Raw genomic sequence first — 14,785 nt, 5'->3', positions numbered from 1 at the left:
CTATACCTTTGCCCCACCCGGACGAATCCTCACCAAACTTTGCAAAAAAATTCAGTGGGCCATATACTTTTTTTTGCAAAGTTTGGTGAGGATTCGTCCAGGGGGAGCAAAGTTATAAGCCGCCCAAAAAGTGCTCTTCCTATGGAAACACCAACTTAACCATAACTACATGGCCACTACCGTATATATATATATGAAAACAGATGACTTACAAAGGTAACATTAACCTAATGGGGCAAGTGCTTCAAACTAGAGGAACGAAATATAAAAAATTACATTATTAAGCGTCATTACATTACATTATTTAGCTAGTAAGTGAAGTTTAAGCCAAGCGTTGAAGATATCCACAGTTGGGCTGGCTTTGATTGTTATAGGCAGCGGGTTCTAGAGGAGCGGGTCGAGCAGGTAGAAGGAGCAGAAGCAAGAGGAGGCGTAGGGAGCTATGGGACGGTGAGGTCGAGTGCAGAGGAGGAAGACAGAGAACGAGATGGTGGATAAAATGGGATAGAGTTAGGAAGTTACTGAGAAGCGAGACCATTGATAGCTTTTTAGATTAGGAGAAGGAACTTGAAAATCTAAAGTTTGTGCGTGGAGAACCAACCAGCATGTTGTCGATAGGTAGGGAAGGATTCTCTGGGGAGATTGTAATGAGGGCTCATAGCAAAGCTGAGGACTTTGTCTAGAGGGAGAAAAGAGTAGATAGGAAGAACAAGTAGTAGACTTGATCAATAGGCTTGTCCTCTCCCTTGGGCTTCATACCTGGGCATCCCGCCCTACTTCCATTTTCCTTTCGCTCTGCAAACTGGAGGCAATGATGTTCCGGGAGAAAGCGGGATTAGCTGGCAGTGAGCACTGCCTGGGGCTCGTAAATGCCAGCCCAGGCAGAGGAAGCTCCCTCCAGAGGATAGAGGCAGACTCCCATTGGCCTCACACTTGTTCCCTTGGATTTCTTCCTCAGGAACAGGCCACACTCCCCCTCCACAAATAAAAGGCAATGATGTCCCAAGATACTGGGGGAGGAGCCAGCAGCATTCATTGCAGCAGGCCGGCAGGTCCCAACACAGGTCGGGGAGTTTCTGCTGCACAGATGAGGAGCATACTGCCTCAGACTGGAGCTGACCTTGCCCTTGTTCCTTAAACTTCTTCCTTGGGCACCTGCCTTGCTCCTGGTTCGCGGGATCAACCTTGTTAAAAATGGGAACTATACTCCAAATGGGCTATGACTCATGAAAACTGGGGTGGCTTTGGCAAAGGCACAGCATGACACTCATTTCTTTTGTATAGAAATATATGGGGAAAGAGGGTGAGCCGGAGGCAGAGAGAGTGCATAGAGAGAAGGAGATAGTATTATTTTCCGCAATTTTGTTTTTTCTGAAAGCAGTGTTTATGTGTTTTTATTTTAGTTTGTGAAAATGAGTGAAGTTTATTTTTCATAGTAACACTTTTTATCTTTAAAGTATTCAATTCTTTTCCAGAAGATAGATTCTGCTCTGACGCTGCAGTTTTCCCCCTCTGAGCTGAGTCTACAAAACCCCAGTGCACTCACAAACCGCTCCCTAACCCTCCTCGCGCTAGATGAGGGGAGAGTATTCTGGGTGTGTATGATCTTGGGGCAGCATGACAGCTGGTTCATACTTACTTTGCAAAGCAGTGAGCTGCTGATACCACCCATCGATTGGTAATCAGGGACCCTCCACAGATGTGACCCCCACTCTTCCGCAAACTGATCTGCCAGGGCCATTGCCCAGCCTGTGCATTCTGTCCGCCGACAATGCGACTTGAAATAACTGGCTGTCCACAGACTGGAAAACAAATAAGGGCACACTGTCAAGAACAAGAAGAAAAGCTGGAAATATGTACTGTATGTTGTAATGCAAATGAAACTCCCAGGGCGTGGCAGGCCTAGAGTCTTTGGGCCTCAATACAGGTTTGCCGATATGCGAGAGATAAATCTGCCAGAATACCACCAAACGGAATTACCCTTACTGCCACTTGGTCTGGTGGAATTACTGCTGGTTTACAAATGGCAGTATGGTGATTTTTCTGTGGCGTCCATGGGATTCCATGGGGATTCCGGCAGAATTTCCGCCAGCAGTAATTCTGCTAATATTTGGTGGTAGGTCAGCAAAATTATTGACAGCATTTTGCTGGAGGTTTTTCCTGCACCTCACCACCAAAGTTGTAGTACGGAGGTGCGGTAATGCAGCGATAATGCAGATAACCATTTGGGGGTTCAAGAGGCCAGAAAAACATTAATCAGGGGCTATTAATGGTTTATTCGCAATGGAATTCCGAGCAGACACTCCAAAATGTATTTACTGAGCGAACCACGAATGATGAATATCCAAATCTTGATAAATTTGGATGGGAGAATATATCACCAACAAGGTGTATATTTTGTGCAAGTGTTAATCCTGCATCTGCAATTCACTCGAAATGCACTCCGTGTACACAAAAGCGTGTTCGAACCAGACGTGTTCGAACACAGAGAACATGTCTGGTTCGAGATGAGGAGCAGAGTCCTAAGCAACGTGCAGTCTAAAGCCATGAAAGGTTTGCACTCAGAAACAGAAAGGGATGCTTTTGTGTACACTGAGCGCATTTCAAGTGAATTGCAGATGCAGGAGTAACACTCGTTTGTGCGGTGAGTGCCCTATCTGTCACGCTGACTTACTTTTTTCCTCCGCTCTTGATTTTACTTCAAATTGTCGTTTTTTGTAAATCTCTTCTGTGTGTGTCTAGGTGGACACTTTATTTTTGTAGATGACCTCATCTTGTTTTTCCATTCCTTTTTAACGTTTTAAGGCTATTGCGCTCCCAGTGAGGTTCAGTTTCTATTCCCTTGCGGCTGTGACGCGATATTTGGGTTTGGCTGTTCCAACGCCTGCACTTACCAAATGCTAAGTTATTTGGTTATAATGAATCTCTCATACTTTCTTGTGTGAGAAATCGCACTATATTGCTGTTACTTTTTTTATATTCTTAATGATGCAAGTGACCACTATGACCGAGTCAGGAGCTAGCTCAGTGAGAATGACGTATTTCAAAACTGCAGATATTCTAGCGTGCTACGTGGCGATGTCCTTGACAGGTCTGTCCAACCGCAGAACATGTCCATAGCTAAGCTCTTGCCTGCTATTGATTCAGGGGTATAATCCTTCCATAAACTTTCTTTTTTCTTGTCTGTCAAGCCATGCCCAACACAGTCGTAGACACAATGGGCCTCATTACGAGGTGGGCGGTAAGGGGTTACCGGCACCAGTAAGGGTGCCGGTAATCCCTTACCGCCCTACTATGAGTTCCCTTTGCGGGTCCTTCCTTAACGCCTGGTTTTACCAGGCGCTAAGGACGGGACCCGCAAAGGGATACCGGGGTCAATAACGGTACCGCAATTTGCGGTACCGTTATTGCCGCCTTCCCCCTTCCCTTTGAGCCCTATGGGGGCTCAAATGGTAATGAGGAATGGCTCTGGTGAATGGGGAATTACCGGTCCCGCCGACCTCGGAATGAACCAGTAATTGCTCCATTCACCAGACCGGAGTCTGAACGATTTTGGAGGCAGCCATGGCGCTAATAGCGCCATGGCTACCTCCAACCCCGGAATGAGGCCCTATTTCTATAATGCGTACGGACCCTGGTGTCTCCACGCCGATAGGTCCTAAGGAGGATGTCACAGCCTTAATTGGCTGTCCTCTTAACACTAGTACTGGTACAGGGCAAGGTGACTTTAATGTCTTTGCCCCTGTGTTCTCTCCTAACGATGATGTCAAGGATTTTATACCTTTTCTTCCAGATACTAGGATAGGGATTGGGTTAGGGCAATTAACGTCACAAGCTAACAATTTATTTGTTTGTTATAAAAACAGATATTAACCCTCCACCTCCTTTGCCTAACTTATGTCTTAATTCTAACACTGTGCTGAGGAGCCCAATTGCTACTAATGTGTTGGCACACTCTAATCCAGTGAAATTGAAGGTTGCCTTGCTTAACACACGCTTACTCGTGCAACACACTGTGGAGTTGTCTGACCTTCCGGTTGACTCTGCTATTGATCTGCTTGCCATAATGGAGACATGGTTGCATGAAACTGCTACTTGTGCATTACTCTTACAATACCAGATGGCTACAATACCTATACGTCTGACCGGCTAGAGGGGGAGGGGTGGCACTTATTTAGAAAGACTTACTGAAAATTGACTCCACTTTAATAAACTCTCTTGATAATTGTGGCTCCTTGTTAATGAAACTTAGCATAAATCCCACCACCACTGTTAGTCTCTTGCTTATTTATCGCTCACCTCAAAAATGCCTCACTTTGGGGAGCAATTTCTTGTCCTCTGGAATGGAATCCTGAGACCTACTTCACACATTTTGGTATTGGGAGACTTCAACCTATGGGCTGGGAATCCACTTGATGCTGAGGCACTCTCAATTATTAGTGCTCTTGAGGCTTAGGATATTAGGCAGGAAGTGCATATCATGACTCATCAAGAAGGTAACCCCCTTGATTGGGTGCTATGCCAAAATATTGAACGTAGTCTTATTGAAATTACCCCGCACCCGTGATCTGGCCACCATCTTATCTCCTTCAATTTGATTCAACCTGACAATTGCATTAGGTAAAAGCTGTTACCAAAAATAATGAAAATATCAAGAAATCTTAGGAATGTCACTCCTCAAGCTTTAGCAGCTCTCATTTCTCCCCTACATCGAATTTGTCGTCATCTTTATCATTGGAGGATTTGGTCTCCCAATATCAGATGGCCATCTTGAATGCTATTGATACCCTTGCTCCGGTCAGAGTAGCAAACTCTAAATTGAATACAAAAACAAAATCCTGGTTTAATGATGACCTGATTACATTGAGGAAAGTTAAAATGGCTAAAGAACTTGCTTGACGTAAGAACCCATGCTCTGCCTCCCTGCATGATTATGAGAAGGTGGTGGCCGCCTTATAAGTAGACTATCCTTTCCATCAAAAGAGCACATGTTAATACTAGAATTGTGAAAGCCAAGTCTAGTTCACATGAGCTCTTCATCCTCTCCATGAACTGGCGGGAAATAAAAGATTAGAGATAGAGAAAGGTGATGCCACAGGTGGCATTGTTGTTGTATAGACATGTATTGTTCTTAAAAAGAAAGGGAAAAACATACCTGTCCCTAAATCTGAGGGATTTCCCTGCCTTAACTAAAATACTAAGGGTCCTGTCAGAATGTCCATTCAACTTAATGGTCCACTGTCCTGTGTCAGATGAATCAGAATGAGTTTGTAAGAATAATATCTGTTCATCAACAGAACATAATGGGCCTCATTACACGGTAGGCGCTAAGGGATTACCGGTAGCGGTAAGGTCACTGGTGCCGGTAATCCCTTAGCGCCCTACTACGAGGTCCCTCAGCGGGTCCCGTCGTTAACGCCTGGTCTGACCAGGTGTTAAGGACGGGACCCGCTAAGGGACTTCAGAGCTAATAACGGTACCGCAAATTGCGGTACCGTTATTAGCTCCTTCCCCATTTCCATTGAGCCCTATCGGGTCTCGAATGGGAATGGGGAATTGTATTTGGCATGGTTACTTACCGGGTCCTCCAGGGTTGGATTGACCCGGTAAGTCCCCATGCCGCCTACCCGGACCCGGTATGCGGTAAGGGAGTAGCCATGCCGATAAAAGCGGCATGGTTACCTCCTACCGTGTAATGAGGCCCAATGTCTCACCTAGCATCCCTCAATCTCTCCTCCCCTCAACTTGTGACTTCCTTGTTGCATCATGAGGTGCAGTCCTCCCAATCTGTTGATTCATTATCAGTCACGATTTGTTTTCCATAATGTGATGAGGACAAGGTTCACTCTATTTTGAGGGCAATTAAACCCACATCCTGCCTAGGAGACGTGTGTCCGGCAAATATCATTTTGAACTCTGATGTATTTATTCCTTGGATCTCCAGGATTATTAATTCATCTTTCCGAGTCCGTGGTTCCCTTTTCCATCAAGGAAGCATGGATTACTCTGCTCCATAAAAAGGACAACCTCGATTCTGTGATAGCAGGAAATTACCGCCCTATCACCAATGTTCCCTTTCTTCTGTGATAACAGATGGGGGTGCGGCAATCTGGCTTTCCAGCCAGTTATGGAACCGAAACAGCACTTCTTGATCTGAAATCAAACGTCGCTGGAGTTATCAATCAGGGTCATATGGCACTATTGATGCTTTTTGACCTGTCAGCAGCGTTTGACTTAGTGTACCATTTTCTGCTCATCAAAAAAATGATGGAAATAGGCAGATGTTCTAAATCAGCTGCTGATTGGTTGCAATCTTTTCTGGTGCCAGGTGACAACTGAGGACATCCAAGCATCTCCAATCCAACTTACCTGTGGTGTCCCCCAAGGCTCTTGCCTTTACCTCTGCCATTTAACATACATACTAGACCACCTTTTGACCTGCTAGACCGCATGGAGGTTTGCTACACAAATTATGCAGATGATATCCAGGTAGTTGTGGAATTGGCAGGTGATTATGGCTGTGACACTCTTGCCATTAACAACATCTATGCTGCCATCCAATCTTGGATGGCCCAAAACTCCCTTGCTCTTAATGATGGCAAAACGCAGGTACTTATTTTAGCTTCAGCCCCCAGGCTAAAAACACTTGAGCTGTGTTATTGCCACTTTACTATTACCAGGTGCTCTATCGAAGTATCGCCCCATGTCAAGATTTGGGGAGTTTACTTCGACTCCAAGTTATCTTTTGATAAACATGTGTCTCAGTTGCTATCATTTTGTGCCTATTTGAACAATCTGCGTTGGGAAAAGGGCTATACTGGTCCATGGAAAATAGAGCTGTTATTACCACAACCTTAATTAATTCAAAGATTAATTATTGTAATAGTCTGCTTGATAGTACCTCTGCTTCTAACATTAACAAACTACAGGTTATCCTGAACAGGCAGATTAGGGCTGTCCATGGCCTTAAAAAATAGCCTTTGACTGCAGCAAGGCGGGTCCTACAATGGTTGCCAATAAAACATAAGATCCAGCATAATGTATGCACACTGACCTATAAATGCCTTCATGGACTGGTTGCCTAGTTATCTCTCGGAATGTCTCAAGACTGCTGTTAGGAGGACATTAAGGTCTAATGAACATCAACTTTTATCAGTGCCACGACACAAATTGAAGAAATATGGCACAGTTAGCTTTGACTTCATAGCCCCATATACGTGGAATGAGTTTCCACTAACTCTTAGATCGATCCCTTTGTTAGCTCCTTTTAGGAAGGCAGTTAAAACTCTCCTCTTTTAACAGAGTAGAAGACTAGTTAATCCTCCCTTTGCCTCTGACCCTTGTTTTCATATTCCGTAATTGTCTGTTTTGTCTGTTCTATGTGTACACCGTGAGGCCTTTGGGTGTGTTGGCGTCGTATAAATGGTAAAGGCTGCAAACACGTCTGGGAGGTAGCTGGTGCTAAACGTTTATGATCCTCCGTGAGGTGACTTTACTGAGGGGAATTTTGCAAGTATAATGGAAGGGCTGATTGCATGGTTTAAATTAGAGAATGAAGATACAGTATTGTTGGGGGTGATATCAACGTGCATTGCATTGATAAGTTATTACTGACACGGAATTCGTTAATATGAGAAGTTTAATGTGTCATTCTGCTGAAAATCGACAGGGAGGGAGGTAGTTAAAACTTCTAAGAGAATGGGAGCTAATCATGTTAAATGGTCATGTAAATGGTGATTACCCCGCCAATTCCACTTGGATTAGTGGTAAGAAAAAAGCCACTTTAGATTTTCTGTGTGTAGGGTGAGGGGTCAGTAATATGAGGCGGACAACTGCTTGTGGTTTTCTCAGTGTTTGACATTTTATTGTTAACAAAAAGTGCAAAGAAAACCTAACTACACCTACTCTACTAAGAAGTTCCCTACCTAGTCTACGTTCTAGGAAATTCTCCTAGCATAAACACAACTCGCCCTCACAGTCAATAACAAATTATACAAAGCAAATCATAAACAACATAAATAAATAATTCCCAAATAACCAGTGACTTAGATACCCTTCACTTGTCCTGGGTCGCTCCCTTTCCCAGGAATGTCCAAAGTCAATCTCTCCAAGTATTCACAAAGAAAAGTAAAGTCTTGAACCAGTTCTTGAAAGTTCCAAAAGAAACAAAATTTCCCCCAAACAAAAATCCACTGGTAAAAGTTCTTTATCTGTCTGTTGAAAAGTTCCCTTTCCAATACCAGCAAAGAAAATAGCACAAATGGTAATCCTGGATGACTTCCTTCCAGTATGGACATGACACAGGTCAAAAGACAAAAGTACCACTTCTGCTTCAACAACTGTACATATGTTTGTAACTTTTGCAGCATCTTTTGATATCATTTTTCAGGAAGCTTCTTCTTAGGGTGTTGCTTTCCTCCTGGCAACCCCCTTCTACTACTGTCATTTGGTACTTTTAAGATTGTTAGGCAATTTTAAGACGAGACTGTTTGACCTCCGCACGTAGGCGGGCACTCTTCTTTCCCATATGATCAGAAAAGGATCTCATTGCCTCTTCTGTCTGTCTACCACGGTAATCTACCTTTGCTTCCAGACTGCTTCTCTCTCTGCTCCAAAAGTCTCAGTTTCACAGATTGTTGATCGGTTCTTTACAAGCACCCAGCTCCCTTCCCCAGCTTTATGTACACCTTCTTGGTTCCAGTAGTTACCCCAAAGCTGTATTGCCACTCCTCCAGCTTAAGTTAACCTTGTCACCCTTGTATCAGAGGACACTGGAATTCTAACAACTTTGTCAACTTCAAAATATTGGTGGTTGGATTTTAATGGGCTGGTTTCATTGTAGAAAGAGCTTGCCCACTGGCTAGGGTAATGCTTGCTCTTCTCTTTACTTCAGCAACTTCTACAATCAAAACAGTACTTTTCCTGGATGTTACAAGATTCCGGTTTCACAGATTTAGGCATACACAACCACTCTTTGATAAAGATGTTCAGCTTCAGAGATATGAAAGTACCTGTGTTCCCTTTTATTCATATTATTCATGTTACTTTGACTCGCGTTGGCATCACAAACATCCATACATTACCTTTCTTTGATGTAATCGTTCTTGTAACAATTCTTGAAAGTCAGCTTCTATCTGCCTAGTGATTAAAAACAGCGTTCTCCCCCTTATTTGGAGAAACGCAACCACTCTGGCAAAGTTAGTTAATTACACAAAGGAAAACTGAAATCTTTTCATGTACGCAAGGATTTTGACTTGCTTTACAAGTGTGTGTGATACATTTTCATTGTTGTAAAGACTTCCCACGGCAATACCCAACTTTTTACTAGCTCCTACTTCTAGGCAAGTTCTAATTGCACTGGTTACAGTTACTGCAAGGTGTTTTCAGTGTATTGGAGTACAGAGCTTCACTCACCAGCTCCGAAAACACTGTGGTTGCAGGCAGCTTCCACCTCCCGACATTTCTTCCTGCTATTACCTCATGCACTCTTGGTACCCACACTCCTGTGCAGCATGGGTGTTTCCGTTCCGGCCTTGACCACAGAGAGACTCCTCTTCTCTATCCCTCGACTTCCGTCTGCACACAAGCCTCGGGTTGCAGCACGTTCTTAGCTCTGCCGTCACAGCTACTAGGAGCACCTGCGAAGACTTTAAACTTCAGCGTGACCCTCAGTGCAGACACGGTCAGACAGGGTTTGTGAGCACAGGACCAACTCAGAACCTGCAGGTGAAATCTGCCCTTTTCTCATCCCGGCGTCCCTTAAGTGGTCACACTTCCTCATTAACTGCCAGCTTCGTGCTCTGCTTCTTCCTCTTCTACTACTACCAGCCTTCAAGCTCCTTCTCTCTGTCCCCTGCTCCTCCCTGCTGCAGTCTTTTATGCCTCTCAGGTCGGGCAACAGATGTAAGCCCTTAATGTTAATTGCCTGACCATGGCAAAGGCTGTTAGGCCTACTTGCCTGCCCTTTACTTCTACATACCTCCTCAGCCCTCTTCTTCGTCTCTGTCCCTGTGGAATTCTGGGACATGTACTTCATTTGAAGGAAATTAGGTTTTTCCACTCCTTTTACACTTTTAAGGGTGGTTTTAAATCTCTTGGTGTTTTTAGAAGAGGGATTCTGGGGTGTAATCTTATTAGAGACAGAAGGTGCACAGAAGGCAACACTTTCACTATTCCCTGTAGTGTACCTTTGATTGTGAGGAAGACATTTAAGTTCAGGGACAACATAAAGATTTGTTCTTTTGATGTAATAGATTTAGAGGTTTCAATCTTAGGTTCTATTACCTTAGTTTTAATTGTAGGCTGAAAACCATTAGAAGGACAACCGGCAGAACTTCTTCTGGAATGGTAGTAAGAGTATCCCTCTCAGGGGGCGTGGCTACGAAGCCATGTGAGCGGACGTGCTTCTTGTCGGGCTCGTGGCGATCCTACAATGATCCTGGAATAAAGTGCAGTTGCACTGGACTGGCGGACACAGAAACATTGGTATTTGCCCGTGAACATGCTGGGATCACTCGGTGCTCGTGGTGAGCGGGCGTGACACTAGGAGGAAGCTGCCGGAGGCGCGCGGAGTATGGTGGACACGGGGGACGAGAAACACAAGATGGCGGCCCGCCGTGGCGGAGAAGAAGTCACCGCCGAAGCGTCGCCGGCGTGTCCGTGAGACGGACTGTAGTGCCTGTGGAGCTGTGAGGGAGCCCTGGACTGTCGCCGGAGTGTGCTGGGAGCTGCCCGTTGCCTGGGACAGCGAGGAACACCCCCGCGAGCAGAGAGACACAGAGAGGCTGCGGGCGCTAGGACCGCGCGGGAGCCGGGAGAACAAAGCGATCCCCGCGGCCCGACGGCAGGAGCCCCCGCGGCTACTGGAGTGCGAGGAGGAGAGGCGGCCCCGAGAGGACTGCCAAGGGCTGGAGCCGAGACCGAGGCGCCCGCTCGCTATTCTCCTGGGACACTTCTGAGAGAGCGGAGTGCAAGAATCCTTAAAGAGGCGCCCCGGTCTCCCGTGACACTTCAGGGGGAACAAACTGGGTGAGAAGCCTCAGAGTACTGCGCCCCGGTCTCCTGTGACATTAAAAAAAAAAAAAAAAAAGTTAAAAAAAAATAAATAAAAAAATAAACACATTGAAAAGCCTCGAAGAGGCGCCCGGTCTTTGGAGCGGGGATAAGACTACAGCGGGATGGCAATTGTGCACTGAACGCCCGCACAAGCAAGGTGGAAGCAGCCAATTGACACCATTTTGCCCTGTGCCGCAATACCTCTTGGCACACACATGGGCTATCCGCTGGGGTGGACCCTGGGGGCACCACGAAGTGCCTATTGAATGTGCAGCCCACTCACATAGCCATAGGGCTATGAGTCAACTGTAGGGTGCACCGTGTATGGGGCGGACCCCTGGACGGAATGGTGGTGGCGGGGCCCATGTGGGTGGCCTGACGCTCGACACGGGGGCACACAAGCGGGACAGTTACCCATCAGGGGCATAAACACGGGCTAAGGGACACCCTCGGGGAAGCATGAAGGAACGGCAGAGGGGGCTCTTGCGATCAAGCGGGAGCGCATAACCCTCTGCTGTGATTGGGAGCGGAGCCCGGAATTTCTCTAAGGTGCCCCCCCTAAAACACGTGAAACTGTAGCGAGTTACACCTGTTGGAACTGTGGTCCACAAGTGGCAAGGCTGCCTATGTCTTTTAGTGGCAGCGCCATGTCAAATAAGCCTCCAAGAACAAAGGCGAAGCAGCCTACGCTGGATGAATATGCCAGGACCCCGCCGGGTCCTGAGGGGGCCAGGGGTAAAGACAAGCCCCCCGTGTGTGGCATCGCGGGCACGAGTGCGAACCAGGAGGTCCTGGCTGCGATCGCGGACCTTAAGTTGGCCTGGGAGACGAAGCTGGAACTGGCTGTGACTGAACTGAAGACAGCATTGGACCGCAAGGTAGGAGAGGTGCAGGAAGAGGTGAACCTTCTGCGGCAGGACGTCCGGGCCCTGGCGGAACGTACGGATAACCTAGAGAAAGAGGTGGGCCCAAACACAGCGGATTGTGCATCGCACAAGTCTGAACTACACGCCCTGGTGCAGCGGGTGGGTAATTTGGAGAGCAGGGCGGAGGAAGCAGAAGGACGCGCCCGGAGAAATAACATTCGCATTGTGGGTATACCTGAGGGTGCAGAAGGGCACAACCCCACGGAGTTCATCGAATCCATGTTGCTGCAGGAAATACCTGGAGGGGTGCTGTCTCAAGGGTTCGCGGTCGAGAGGGCACACAGAGTTCTGATGAGGAAGCCGCTGCCAGGTAACCCGCCTAGGCCAGTGATTGCCAAGATCCTAAACTATCGGGACAGGGAAAGGATACTGGAGCACTTCCGCAAGGGAGGGACAATCCAGAGAGGAGCGGCGAACATAACGGCTTACCCGGACTATACCCTGATGGTGCAGCGAAGTCGGATGAATTTTGGAGTGGTCAAGAGGAGATTGCGGGAGGCGGGCCATAAATATATGTTGCTTTACCCGGCGAAATTGAAAGTCTTTTATAAAAACAGAACTTTATTTTTTGATTCCCCGGATGATGCCATGGGATGGCTTGATATGGTAGGAAGCCCGCAGGAATCGGACGTCCAGGCGAAAGGAGGAGATGGCGCAGATAAGTAACCGGCAGCGGGCGCGCCTGCACTGAGGGCAGCATGGAACTATGGGACTAGATTATAGTCAGAGATGTGGCCCGGCAGGCCGGTAGAAACTGAGGCAGTAGATGATGAGACTGAGCACTGTGATTGCTGCTTTATTAAGAGCCTGGCAGAGCTACTCTGCACACCCCCATTTAGAGATTAGTTAGGTCACCAATAGTGTGGTGACACCCCGCTGGGGTCTTGACCTGGGGTTCCAGGGGAGGTCCAAACGCGGGGGAGCCTGAGATCCAGGGATGGAGCTGGGCACTTTTTGGGGTGAGGTGGGGTGGGAGGAGGAGGGGGGTTGTGTGCAGTGGTTTGGTATTTTTGGGTTAAGGGAGGGGACGGGGAGTTTTGGGCGTTCAAGTTTAAATATGAGCCTTTGGGAAGAATTAAAACCAGGAGTCTGTTTGGTGTGGGAGGAGGGGCTGACTAGAAGGGGGAAGGGGAAATTACCGATGAATCATGGGGGACCTTAAGATATTAACTTGGAATGTGAGAGGGCTCAACAGTTATTTGAAGCGAAATAAGGTCATGCTATATTTGAAGCGACATAAGATAGACGTCGCCCTGCTACAGGAGACGCACCTGACGCGGGAGAAAGTGGAGCTCGTTGGGAGGAAATGGAGAGGAACTGTGGTGGGTGCATCGTACTCTGCCTATGCAAGGGGGGTTTTGGTATGGGTGGCTCCGCATGTTCCATTTAAGCTTATGGAAGAAAAGGTGGACGAGGACGGGAGGTTGGTTATGTTGAGGGGGCTGATAGAGAACAAAGAGGTGTGCATTGTTAATACATATGCCCCTAACCAAAATACGGCGGCATACTTTAGGACGCTGTGTACCAAATTGAGTGAGTGTATGGGCGGTGCGATGATCTGGGGGGGGGATTTTAATTGCGTATTGGACCCTAGGGTAGATAGGTCGGATGATAGGACGGACAGGCCCAACCCGGCGGCTAAAGTATTGCAGGCGCTGCTGGATGACTTTGGCCTGGTAGACGTTTGGAGAACGAGACACCCCGGTGAGAGGCAATACTCGCACTACTCGGCCCCGCATCAGCTGCACACGAGGCTTGATTACATCTTTGCCACTCCAGACGTAGCCACTGAGAGCACCCATATAGATTATAAAGCGAGAGTCCTATCGGATCACTCGCCTTTGGTCCTGGGGTGGCAGTATTGCCCCCCCAGGGCGCGAATACCGACGTGGCGCCTCCGAGCGGAGGCGCTTAAGGACCCAGTTTTCAGAGAGGACATGAGAGAGGAGATTGTTGCCTATTTCGAGGTGAATACTGGGAGCGTAAAGTCTGCGGGTACTTTATGGGAGGCTTTCAAGGTTGTGATGCGGGGGGCTGCCATTGCGAAGTCGAAGGGACTGATGGGTGGAGTTCTAGCTGACCTGCATAAAGCCGAAATAGAGCTGGAGAGAAAGTTGGGAGGGGGCGCGGCTGATACAGAAGTAGTGCTCAGATTGCAGCGGCAGTGCGCGGAATACTGGGATAGGCTCTGTAACCTTAATTACAAAAAGTATGTAGAGAGGCAGCATGCAGGGGGAGATAAAACGGGCCGGCTCCTAGCGTGGTTGTACAAGAGCGAGACCCCTAGATCTTTGATTCGGACTGTGACCAACGCAGAGGGCGTCACGGTGGACACCCAAGAAGGTGTTAATAGGACATTTGCCGAATATTACAAGGTGCTGTATGAGGACGCAGAGGGGGGCAGCAATGAGGAGATAAATGAGGTACTGGAAGATATTGGCCTGCCCCAAGTTAGCGACGAAGAGAGAGAAGAGCTGGATGCACCGATTACTTTGGAGGAACTTAAGGGGGTCGTAAGGCAGTTACCCACTAGCAAGGCCCCAGGCGCAGACGGGTTCCCCAGCGAATTCTATAAGGTGTATGGGGAGGAGGTGCTCCCCCCCATGCTGGAAATGCTCAACGAGGCGTTGGAGGTGGGACGGCTGCCAGAATCACTTAGGGAGGCGATTATAATACCGCTCCCCAAGCCCAATAAATCGGGACACGATTGTGGCTCCTACAGGCCCTTGTCGATGTTGAACCAGGACAGTAAGATACTGACAGCCGTCCTGGCCAACAGAATGCGAAAAGTAATTGGCAAGCTA

At 47.5% G+C, this 14,785-nt stretch overlaps 1 protein-coding gene across 2 annotated transcripts in view; it reads right to left on the bottom strand.

Moving 5' to 3' along the window:
• The window catches only part of LOC138580909 (serine protease 33-like), a 281,640-nt gene that overhangs the window by 111,371 nt on the left and 155,484 nt on the right, over positions 1 to 14,785 (bottom strand). For both annotated transcript variants that reach the window (XM_069651838.1, XM_069651839.1), the window contains exon 3: positions 1,640 to 1,802. In XM_069651838.1, coding sequence (XP_069507939.1) covers positions 1,640 to 1,802 — 163 coding nt within the window. The remainder of the gene's footprint in view (positions 1 to 1,639; positions 1,803 to 14,785) is intronic.

The sequence above is a fragment of the Ambystoma mexicanum genome, chromosome 3p (assembly GCF_040938575.1).
Source record: "Ambystoma mexicanum isolate Mex_15411 chromosome 3p, UKY_AmexF1_1, whole genome shotgun sequence".
NCBI classification, from domain to species: Eukaryota; Metazoa; Chordata; class Amphibia; order Caudata; family Ambystomatidae; genus Ambystoma; species Ambystoma mexicanum.
Note: the sequence above shows the minus strand (reverse complement) of the source record. Positions and strands in the feature narration are given on the sequence as shown.